This window comes from Cajanus cajan, chromosome 10, assembly GCF_000230855.2.
Source record: "Cajanus cajan strain Asha chromosome 10, NIPB_CcT2T_4, whole genome shotgun sequence".
In the NCBI taxonomy this organism is placed as follows: domain Eukaryota; kingdom Viridiplantae; phylum Streptophyta; class Magnoliopsida; order Fabales; family Fabaceae; genus Cajanus; species Cajanus cajan.
This window is the reverse complement of record NC_138526.1, coordinates 52,232,596-52,244,757: the sequence shown is the minus strand read 5'-3', so window position 1 is coordinate 52,244,757 and position 12,162 is coordinate 52,232,596. Positions and strand designations below refer to the sequence as shown.

At 34.6% G+C, this 12,162-nt stretch overlaps 1 protein-coding gene across 2 annotated transcripts; it reads left to right on the top strand.

Annotated features, from left to right (window-relative positions):
- Nucleotides 1-393: 393 nt before the first annotated feature.
- LOC109807680 (mediator of RNA polymerase II transcription subunit 15a) lies at nucleotides 394-11,788 on the top strand. Of its 2 annotated transcripts, XM_083064603.1 has the most exons (12): nucleotides 394-544; nucleotides 1,210-1,333; nucleotides 2,006-2,117; nucleotides 2,239-2,365; nucleotides 2,653-3,903; nucleotides 6,104-6,174; nucleotides 6,778-6,852; nucleotides 7,062-8,408; nucleotides 8,545-8,889; nucleotides 9,911-10,108; nucleotides 10,198-10,286; nucleotides 11,232-11,788. In XM_083064603.1, exons 2-12 carry the CDS (start codon nucleotides 1,224-1,226, stop codon nucleotides 11,434-11,436), a joined length of 3,930 nt encoding a protein of 1,309 aa, XP_082920729.1. In that variant the 5' UTR covers nucleotides 394-544; nucleotides 1,210-1,223; the 3' UTR covers nucleotides 11,437-11,788. The 2 variants fall into 2 exon arrangements, 1 of the variants encoding a protein (XP_082920729.1); XR_014429952.1 differs by lacking the exons at nucleotides 10,198-10,286; nucleotides 11,232-11,788 and adding an exon at nucleotides 9,400-9,487 and having other exon boundaries at nucleotides 9,911-10,047.
- Nucleotides 11,789-12,162: the final 374 nt, after the last annotated feature.

Sequence of the window (12,162 nt, the reverse complement as noted above, 5' to 3'; positions counted from 1 at the left end):
AAATATAAATATGTCATTCAAATTTTTTAACAAATCAAATTAAATCAAAGAAAACTACTTTATAAAAAATATTTGATTAATTCAAAAAAAAAAATTCAACACGATTTAATTTTTATAATTTAGTTGAATTCAGTTTTGGGCAAGTTTAATTTATTTATTTTAATCCATTATAGTTAAATTTTAAATTTAGTATAAATAGTTTTTATATTTAATGAATGAATTAAAAATAAGATAAACAATTATTAAAAAATTTATACAAAAAATATAATATGATGCATAACTTTATTTTATAATATTTGTGTGTATATATATATATATATATATATATATATAAAATATTATAGATATATAATATTAGATAGATAGATTAACAGTTAATAATAATATTTCACTTTTTAGTAAAAACAGAAAGGAAAAAATTGAGTTGAAATCTCTACAAAAGGGTCTTGTCTGTCTCCCCACGCATTAAGTTACTTACAAACTCACGAGTCAGACACGCACGCAACCGGAAACTACTGCTCGCACCACCGTCTGCCACCACCAGGTACGCTTTCTCTCTTTCCTCTCTCTATGTTTATTCATTCGGCGCATGAAATTCCTCATCGATCTTGCTCTCAATAAAACCTCAGTATTGGATTCGCCGTGATTCGCAACGTTTTAATCGACAAGGTCGAGTAGGAAAGAGGCGTGTTTCGAATCATTAGGATGTAACGACACTCGATATTTTTTTTAATGAAATTAGAACGGGACACTGTTTGTTGCAGCCAATTTTGGAGAACAACGGATTTAGAGGAGGTGTTACTCTATACAGGAACTAAAATGAGGGAATGGATATGAATACTTTGTTTAATATCGCAATTTTCGTCTTTGCTAATTAAAAATTAATTACCAGATAACAGCTTAGGTTTTCCCCTGCCGTTGCTATTTTGTTCTTCGTTAGAGAGTTATTAATTTTTTATGCATCCTACGTATAAGCTTGGTAAATTGGCATTCTAAGTCGTATAAACCTTTTCTGGTGAGGAAAAAAATATTTGGTTCGTTTAGCTGTTGCTGTGACTACAATTCATGGATGGGCGGTTGGTTTGGCTATGTGAAAACCGATGATTTCTGTGGATTATGTTTTTATCATTTTGGTTCTTTTATATTCATCATTTGTTCGTTCCTTTCAGAATCTGATTTGACAAGAATATTCTGTTTTTGGTGTTTCAGTTTATTAGAATTTGATGGATACCAATAATTGGAGACCTAATCAGGGTACTGAAGCCAATATGGATAATAGTGATTGGAGAAGTGGACTGCAGCCCGAGTCACGCCAAAGAATTGTCAACAAAATGTAAGATTCAGTTTTAATATTGTAGTACTGATATCGTTTGTAATTTTTAACTCCACATCAGATATAAATCACTGATTCCATAGTTTGGCAATGTTTCCATGAGGATTATGGTCTTCTATTCTCCAAGAAATGAAAAAGGAATGTATTTGATAGGAAAAAATAAATAACTAAATTAGTTCTTTTTTCCTCCAAACATGTTTTTTTTAATCACTGCTGAAAATTGATATTATTTTTTTTCATATCACATTCAAAGTGTATGCATGAGCTTTAGCACATCAGTATTGCACATATTTATTAGATGGGGGAGTGGGATGTTATCATACTTGTGTATTAAACACCAAGTCATTGACATATATCATACATGAGGCACTTGATTATTCATGTTCTTCATGGAATTTGTGGTAAATGGATGTTTACCGGAAATCTATATACTAATGGTAGGATGTCTTTTTCTTATATTTTATATCTAGAGAGGACTTCCTAAGAAGTTACCAAAACAGTCTCTGCTGTGTGCAATCCATTTCTGACACCCATTCTTCTGTACTCTTTTTTTTTTAATATATCTTGATGATTTAAACATTCTTGTACCATTTGAGGATTGTCTAATGAGTAATGACCATAAAATTTCAATAATTTGTATTATTTAGTTATGCTGTTTTTCATTTTTTATAGAATGGACACATTAAAAAGACATCTTCCTGTTTCTGGGCAAGAGGGATTGCATGAACTTCGGAAGATTGCTCAAAGGTTTGAAGAGAAAATTTTTACTGCTGCAACAACCCAGGTACATATCGAATTTCAGATTTGTCGATTTATGATTTTGTGTGCAAACGATTTATGATTTTGTGTGCAAACATATACAATCTGAAAGATTGATTATTTAATGTGGTATTCCCTAATTCCAGGCTGATTATCTACGGAAAATATCTCTGAAGATGCTTACAATGGAGTCTAAATCCCAAGGCACAATGGCCCCCAACATACCTCCAAATCAAGGTGGTCCTAGTAATAAACCTCCTGATCCCACTCCAGGTTAGCTTATGAACCTTGGCATAGTAGTGGTATTCTCATTCTGATATGATCTTGATGTCTGAGTTGTTTCAAGTCTTTTATCTTAAGTTGTTGGGACTGGATTGTGTCCTATTGATTTAAAATATTTCTTTTTCCTCTGCTGGTCTTACATATGATCCTTGCTGTGAAATCTTTCTTCCTTTTAAATTTTTACATTGATATCATTTTTGTGTTGTTAAAAATTCATTTGGATGCTGATTGTATTTTAGGGTTTTCTCTGACTGATCCAATCGTTATTTATTTAATAGGACTTGTTATTCCGCCCCAAGTTCACAATCCAGGTCAGCAACATCCTATTCCTATGCCCAATCAAACTCAGACACGCCAACAGCTTCTAGCTCAGAACATTCAAAATAATATTGCATCTCAACCTTCGGGTCTAGGCCAGACTACCATCCAAAATGTTGGCCAGAATAATCCCAACATGCAGAATATACCTGGACAGAATTCGGTGGGGAGCAACATGGGCCAGAATTCCAACATGCAAAATATGTTTGGTGGTTCCCAGAGACAAATTCCAGGGAGACCGCAGGTTGTTCCCCAACCACAACAGCAGCAGTCACAAAATCCACACCCGTATCTGTATCAACAACAATTTCAACAGCAGCTTTTGAGGCAGAAGCTCCATCAACAACAACAGCAGCAGCAACAACAACAACAGCAGAACCTTCTTCAATCAAATCAGTTGCAATCTTCTCAGCAACCTGTCATCCAAACATCTTCTGTTATGCAGCAGCCTTCCATAATGCAAGCATCTTCTCTACCTAGCATTCAGCACAACCAACAGTCTAATAATGTTCAACAATCAACGCAATCCGTGCTTCAGCAACACTCACAAGTTATTAGGCAACAGCAACCACAACAGACTTCAATCATTCATCAACAACAAACACCGATTACTCAACAGTCAGTGTTACCTCCACAACAGCAGCAGCAGCAGCAGCAACAGCTTATGGGAGCACAGGCAAATGCAACAAACATGCAACATAGCCAAATACTTGGGACACAAAATAATGTTGGTGATTTGCAGCAATCACAGAGGTTACTTGCACAGCAGAATAATCTTTCAAACCTGCAACAGCAACAGTTAATAAATCAGCAAAACAGCCTATCAAATATACACCAACAGTTGGGTAATAATGTCCCAGGTTTACAGCCACAGCAGGTTCTTGGACCACAATCTAGCAACTCAGGCATGCAAACTAGTCAGCACTCTGCTCATGTGCTACAACAATCACAACAAAATGCATCGAATTTATTAACATCTCAAGCACAGCAGTCACAACCTCAAGCACCACAGCAGCAATTGATGCCACAAATTCAATCCCAGCCTGCACAACTGCAACAACAGTTGGGTTTGCAACAGCAGCCAAATTCCTTGCAACGAGATATGCAGCAAAGACTTCAGGCCTCAGGTTCCTTACTTCAACAACCAAGTGTTCTTGATCAACAAAAGCAGTTATATCAATCACAAAGACCCCTTCCAGAAACTTCTTCAAGTACGTAAAATTGGATCTATTCTTTTTTCTTTGTTCCTTGTCTTTTGGCAATTGATGGCTCCAAGTCGGTCAAACTGGTGATCCTATCTACTACCCTCGATCATATAGGAGGTAGACACAATCCGTGTTGTCAATTGTAGATAGCAGAAAATGGCAGACAGCCAATACTCCGCCATATTATTAGTGGGCAGGGTAACGGGCAAATAGCAGAAGTCACTTGTCCATAGTGATTGAAAACTTGAAATTATATGATATACCAATTATGTATGTATAAAAAATATGTTGTAGGCAAGTAAATAAAATACATAAAAATTGACATAATATTAACTCAAAATTTCAATTGGATGGAGACCTATGGAGATGACAATAGGAGACACATGCTGCAACAACAGCACCCATTGTGTCTGCAACAAAAGACAAAGTCACAATTGCAGATCCAATGAATTCTGCAATGCTATGATGGAATACTGCTACTTTTGCGGCTATTTAACAACGCTGGACACATATTTTGTGATCGCATGATGGAGTAAAAATCGCTTATATAAAACTATATTTCAACATATATAACATAAATAGGTATGATAACTTTGAAATCACTGCTGACATTGAAATAAACTATTGTTCAAAATACATATATATATGCGCAAGACTGTAAGGTCTAAGCCCTGTTTGCCGAACCAAAGCTTAAGCTGGGTCTAAGCCCTCTAATAAAACCAAGGTCACAAGTTAAAGTTACAAATCACAATTTTCAAACACTAAATGACAATTAAGCCCTCTAATAAAACCAAGGTCACAAGTTAAAGTTACAAATCACAATTTTCAAACACTAAAAGATTGTCATTTCGGTGAATTTGCTAGGGTTGGCCCACAAAATGTAGTATACAAAAAAACAGCAAGGACTGAACAGTCAAAATATAATAGAACAGTCATAGTAATGGATAGCATGGTCTACCGGAGTGTGGACTGAAGCGGCCATGGGCTGTTAGGGATTCAAATAGCAGTGGTTTTCAATAGTGACCATTGCGGCAGCAGCCAAAATAGCGGTTTTTTGTGTGCTGTAGTGGTGCTACCATGATATGGTCTCCAAAAACCCATTTTGCCCCCAAAAAAAATGGTTAGGTTTTATTTGGGGGGTAAAATTGTGATATCCACCCCATTTTAAAATTTAATTATTTTGCTTTAGAAACATAATAGGACTTGATACCCTTCTTCCTTGACCATTGTACTGAGGGTTACCTCTATTTTGGCCTTTGTTTCTTCACTTTTTTCCCCCTTGTGTCCGTTCTTTATTTTTTCCTTTAAATTTCCCAGTTTACATTCTGCTATTTTTTTTTTTTAATTTCACCATCATCTTTCATTTTTTAACTTCATTACTATGTTCTTATTGCTCCGTGAATGTATGTAAATTGCGATTTATCATTTATCATGAATATCATCATTTTATTTTTGTTTTGAGTATTTTATGTGTAGTATAAATCATTTTATAATATTCAAAATAGTGAGCATACCCTTTTTCTGCTATATCATTTTCAAAATACTTGTTACATGTCACTATTTGAGATTGATACCTATGAGAACAGGCCAACTCATGGCACCAGTGTAATCATAAGATGATTTTATGGAACCTTTATGTAAAAGTGCAATTTTGACAGCCTTGGATAACTTGCTTCTGTTGTCATCAATTTTTGTCAAACAATTGCAAAAAACAATGAAAAATGGGAAGAAAATACAACAAAAATTCAGCATGTTTTTGTGCATTCATTGCCATAAATTTTGATTATAATCTTATTTCTCTTAGAGAAATATTGATACTATTTCTGGTATGTTCATATTTCCTTCATATGAGTTTTGCCTTCTCTGAATGGTTATGGGAAGTCTTAGAAATTCTGTTGTGATCCTCCTGTTATAAAATAGTGGTCCATAGGTTAAGCCACAAACATTGTCAAAGTATCTTTGTGAAATGTGAAAACATAGGAAATCATAATATCTCATGAATGTATGCTTTGTATTTGATAGAATAGTGGTCCATAGGTTAAGGATATCATAATATCTCATGAATGTATGCTTTGTATTTGATAGAATACTATTCTCTAAGTTTGCAATTACGTCATGTATTTTTTCTTCCCAAAACTACAAAAGCAACAAATATCTGCATTTTATGGCCTTGTATACTCATGTGTCTATGAAATATCTTTTGTAGCTTCTCTGGATTCAACAGCACAGACTGGACAGTCAAGTGGGGGTGATTGGCAAGAAGAAGTTTATCAAAAGGTAATTTGTTATTTTCAATCATCTTCATTTATTCAGTAAACTGGGTTGAACAACAACTGTTTGTCAAACCCTAAAATAAAATAACTAAGATTGATGATTTATTGTGAGGAAAAATACCAGTCTTGGAGGAAAAATAACGAGAACTCTTCTTAAATCCATACTGTTCAATGTTATGTGGATGATGCCCAAACTTCACATAATATTATTGTTTGAAAAGATGTGTACTGCAGCAGTAGAAACTACTGGTGCTTTACCCAGAAAGGATTTTTATTTTTTGGTTTTGTGCTGCAGTTAATTTCTTTTATTACTGTATATTTTCATCCTCTAGTAGTTGCTTGCATTGAGAAAGACCCGTAATTGTTAACAGAATTGTGTTGATATGAGTGGTATTTCTTTGGTGATCTTTTAAAGTTTTCAATCCAATAGTTAAAGTTGTGTCAGGCGCATGCATGCATGGTTAAACTTTCAATTTATGATGAATTACAAATTGGGAAAAAAATCTCATCGTTTCTTAATGCGTCAGTGGTACTGATTTTCTTGCAAAAGTGATTACAAGGTTCCTAATGCATTGATTATTTGATTCTGTTGATTTTTAACTGGCAGATAAAATCCATGAAAGAAAGTTACTTGCCAGAGTTGAATGAAATGTACCAAAAAATCGATGCAAAACTTCAGCAGGTATGTTTAGTCGGGCAAAATTTTAATAACTGCTTCATATAAAAAAGTCTTTCCATTATTATTATTATTCTGGCAAACTCTGGAGATTGCAGTGTGTGCTAATAACTATCAAGTCATTACCCTTCTTGAAAGATATCCCTTTATTGTTTTTTTATCATTAATTGTTTTTACTTTGTTTAACCATGTATCATTTTTTTTTTCTTTATCAGCATGATTCCCTTCCACAACAACCAAAACCAGATCAGCTTGAAAAGCTGAAGGTATTTAAAATGATGCTGGAACGTATTATAAAATTCCTTCAGGTTTCCAAGAGCAACGTCTTACCTAATTTCAAGGAGAAACTGGGCTCATATGAGAAGCAGATTATAAATTTCATAAATACAAATAGACCTAGGAAAACCATGCCTGGACAGCTTCCCCCACCTCATATGCATTCCATGTCTCAGACACAAACTCAAGTGCAGCCTCATGAAAATCAAATGAACTCTCAGTTGCAAACAACAAATATGCAAGGTTCTGTAGCAACAATGCAGCAGAATAATATGGCAAGCATGCAGCAGAACTCTCTGTCTGGTGTATCTACAGCACAACAGAGTAAGATGAATTCAATGCAGTCAAGTACCAATTTAGACTCAGGACAAGGAAATGCTGTGAACTCCCTACAACAAGTTCCAGTGAGCTCGCTTCAACAAAACCCTGTTAGTGCTCCTCAACAAACTAATGTTAACTCCTTGTCTTCACAAGCTGGGGTAAATGGAATCCAACCAAATCTTAATCCTCTTCAGCCAGGTTCTAGTATGCTTCAACACCAGCAACTAAAACAACAGCAGGAATTGTTACAGAATCAACAGTTAAAACAACAATATCAGCGGCAAATGATGCAGAGGAAGATACAGCAGCAACAACAGCAGCAGCAGCAACAACAACAACAACAGTTACACCAGGCAGCAAAGCAACAGCTGCCTGCACAATTGCCAACACATCAAATGCAACAACTTCACCAAATGAATGATGCAAATGACATAAAGATGAGGCAAGGAATAGGTGTCAAGCCAGGGGTCTTTCCGCAACATCTTTCTTCCAGCCAACGTTCAGCTTATCCCCATCAACAAATGAAAGGGAGTCCTTTTCCTGTTTCTTCTCCCCAGCTCCTTCAGGCCACATCTCCTCAAATTCCACAACATTCATCTCCTCAGGTTGACCAACAAAACCACATGCCATCTCTCACAAAAGTTGCTACTCCTCTGCAATCTGCTAACTCACCTTTTGTAGTACCCACTCCTTCACCTCCCTTGGTCCCATCTCCTATGCCAGGGGATTCTGAAAAGCCCATTTCTGGTGTTTCATCAATTTCCAATGCTGCAAATATTGGATATCAACAAACAGGGGGCGCAGCAGCACCTTCTCAATCCCTTGCCATTGGAACACCTGGAATATCAGCCTCTCCTTTACTTGCAGAGTTCACTGTTCCTGATGGTGCTCATGGTAATGCTTTGGCACCCACTTCTGGAAAATCAACTGTTACAGAGCAGCCTATTGAGCGCCTAATCAAAGTGGTTAGTCTAGCTGATCTTAAGCTGGTCTGATCAGTGGCAGTGGCCTTCAAGTTTTTTTTATGAATTTGACAAATAAAATACATAAAGGTTTCCATAATTGTTGAACTGACAAATTTATGTTCAATCATGATTCCAGGTGAAATTGATGTCACAAAAAGCATTAAGTTCTGCTGTCAGTGATATTGGTTCAGTTGTCAGCATGAACGATAGGATAGCAGGATCAGCTCCAGGTAATGGATCCAGAGCTGCTGTTGGCGAAGATTTGGTTGCCATGACAAATTGTCGTCTTCAGGCAAGAAATTTTATCACCCAAGATGGTGCAAATGGAACTAGGAGGATGAAGCGCTACACCAACGCAACACCCTTGAATGTTGTATCTTCTGCGGGTAGCATGAATGACACTATCAAGCACTTGCCTGCTTCTGAGGTTTCAGATTTGGATTCAACTGCAACATCTAGATTCAAAAGGCCAAGGATTGAGGTACTATTTTTTTTTAATTGTTACATTTTATTTATAATTGGTAACTTTTTTCGTTAGTGTCTTATTTTTGGGTTTCTTGTTGCAACTTGTTAATGGGCATGAACACATGGAACACATGCACCAAGACCTTAAGTAATTACTTTTTCACCCTGTCTGATTGCAAGGATTCAGACTCAACAATTCTGCTAGTTCAATATAGAAGTATGTAGAAAGGTGTAATTTCGTGTTCTCATTTAGATGGTGAAATATATCTGGAGGCTATATATCAAATGCAATCTATATTTCATACTATTGATAATCAACCAACTAAATTTTAGATTTTTATGCCTGAAAAAAAAAATTTAATGCAACGAGGCAAAGGGAAAGAAATAAATGTTTGGTGGGATATTTGAACTGATGTGCACAGTATAATTTTATTTCATCAAAGTGCAAGTTATATGCAGCTACCAGTATTTTGTACATATATCAAAGGAGAAAACATAGTTTATACCTTTGATTATGATGTTTCAGGACAGTTTTGCTGGATCTAGTCAAATTTTGAGATAGCAATTACCGAATTAGAATACCTCCTTTGGTATTAATTGGATCAATTTAATAGGTAAACATTCATTTTGAAGATTCAACGATACTGAATGATTTAGTAAAATAATAGCAATCACAACCAATCAACAGAAACAATGTAGTAGTAGAATGCAATGATCATATATTTTAGGCGCATAGACTGGTTCATGTTTTGAATTATTACTCTTTAATTCTTTTGATTAATAATTTGTCTCATTTTTACAATTAACTATTATTCTCCCCATTTATGAACAATAATCATTATAGAATGACTTAAGTTTTGCATGACCTGGGTAGCTATGGATATTTGTTTCATTAGAGCATAATGCTTTGTCGGATATTAGGTTTTAAAATTATTCTGAAGTATGCATTGTGAGGATTAAGAAATCACTTTATAATTAATGGATTTGCTCTACACAGCCTTTGATTGCTGATAAGGAATTTGTGTCTTATATGTCAGGCTAATCATTCCCTTTTGGAAGAAATCAGGGAGGTTAATCAGCGACTTATTGACACGGTAGTAGACATAAGTAATGAAGAAGTTGATCCAACGGCAGCTGCTGCTGCTGAAGGAACAGAAGGGACCATTGTCAAATGTTCTTTCAATGCTGTGGCTCTCAGTCCGAGCTTGAAATCCCAATATGCTTCAGCACAGATGGTTGGCTTAAAACTCTATACAAATCAAGTATTTATTAATATTTTTTGTTATAGAACTTTGTCCTTTATTTGTGTCTTAATTCCATGCAGTCACCAATTCAACCCCTGCGCTTGCTTGTTCCTACAAATTATCCTAATTGTTCCCCCATACTCCTCGACAAGTTTCCAGTTGAATCCAGGTGAGAGAATGAGCATTTTGGCATCTCTTACGCATCTTATTTTCTATTAAACAAAAAATATGTATTCTCACCAAACCTTGAATTATCATGACTAATATGTTCTATGCTTGCATTTATCAACAAAAAGGAGAAATATAACGCCCACATTTCCAAAACTTCTTTCGGTATTATGACTTTTTTTCATTGATGAAAGATGTATTTGCTTTATTGTATCAGACTCAGTAAATATATCTAAGGATGAACATGCACTCATATTTAATGATGAGCCGACACTTCCATATTGATGGACGTGCACCAATATTATTGGGACATATTCATTTTTTAATCTTTAGACAAGTCAGCTTAAAATATAATATAAAACATTAAAAATTAATGTCTCAGTGTCCCACTCTTTATATTTTTGTCTAAGGCTTGTTATCTTAGAAAAAACATAGAAAGTTAGTTTAAGAAGGTTAATATACCTTTCTGAGAGATATAACTTTATTTTCTTATCTTAGAATAAAAAAAAAACTTTTTTTTTTAATTTTAAAACAATGTCTCTTAATTATTTTGTGAGACTCGTATCATGAGGAAAAGGAGAATATACCAGAGTAGACAAATATTTGTTATCAATTTAGATATTTTTTTTACGCTACTCCGATTTTGGTTTGTGTTGGTACGTTACAAATAGAAAAAGGTGTTATATTTTTTACATTAATTGTGCGAGTGTTTGTGTTGTGTTTGGTGTCCTTATCCGACTCTGCTTATTAGTATAACGCTGATGTGCTAACGAGACTTGCCATTATTAATTTTTATCATCCTCTGAAATGTTGGATTATGCCCCTTCAAAACTGATATGATCAACTGAATGCATCTCACTTTAACTTTTCTCCATTATTTATGTTAGATTTGCTGAGAATATTTCTGTTTTTAATAAAAATAAGCGTTGTTGAATATTTCTTTCAGTAAGGAGAATGAAGATCTTTCAGTGAAAGCAAAGTCAAGGTTTAGCATATCGTTGCGAAGTTTATCACAACCTATGTCCCTTGGGGAGATAGCAAGGACTTGGGATGTTTGTGCTCGCACAGTTATTTCGGAGCATGCACAACAGAGCGGTGGTGGGAGTTTCAGCTCTAAGTATGGGACTTGGGAGAATTGCTTGACCACTTGATCATATCCTTGCCGTTCCATGCAAAGCATCTTTTTGTTTTTGGGTGCAGATGAAAGCAATTGTGGAATAGTTCTGTTCTAGTGAGATTATTTAATGCATAGTTGTGTATTGAGTGTATCCATTTTCTTGTTTATTTACATATCCAAATTGCGATATGTGATGCTTCCTAAGATGCTAATTGTTGTGTAGGTGTTTGACTTAAATTAGATTGCCTTAACCAAGGCTTTGTTAATAACAAATATAGTAGCCCAACACGTAGTGCTGCCCAAGATTAACTCTTCCAGAATCCCATGTTAAATTGTGAGTTATGATTATTTGGTTATATATCTTTAAAAGACTGCTTCATGTGATAGCTTTCTATGCTCACTTTATTTTTATATTAAATTCTTTTGTGAGTATTTAACACTTTATTTTTAGAGTTAATCACTTAACTGTAAGTGTAAAAATTTATATTGGTAATTAATTATATCTTTTAATTGTGTCATGTCATTATAAACACATTTATTTTTAACAGTGACATGATACAATTAAAAGATATAATTGGTTGTTCGTATAAAAAAACTTGACACTGACAGTGTATAGATGATTAGTTCTTATTTTTATATTAAATAAATTTAATTTAAATTTTAATCATTTCAAACTCTATCGATTAATACTATTCAAAATTTCTCATTCAAATGCAACCTAAAAATAATTCCTTTGCTTTGTATCGATTAACAATGTAAA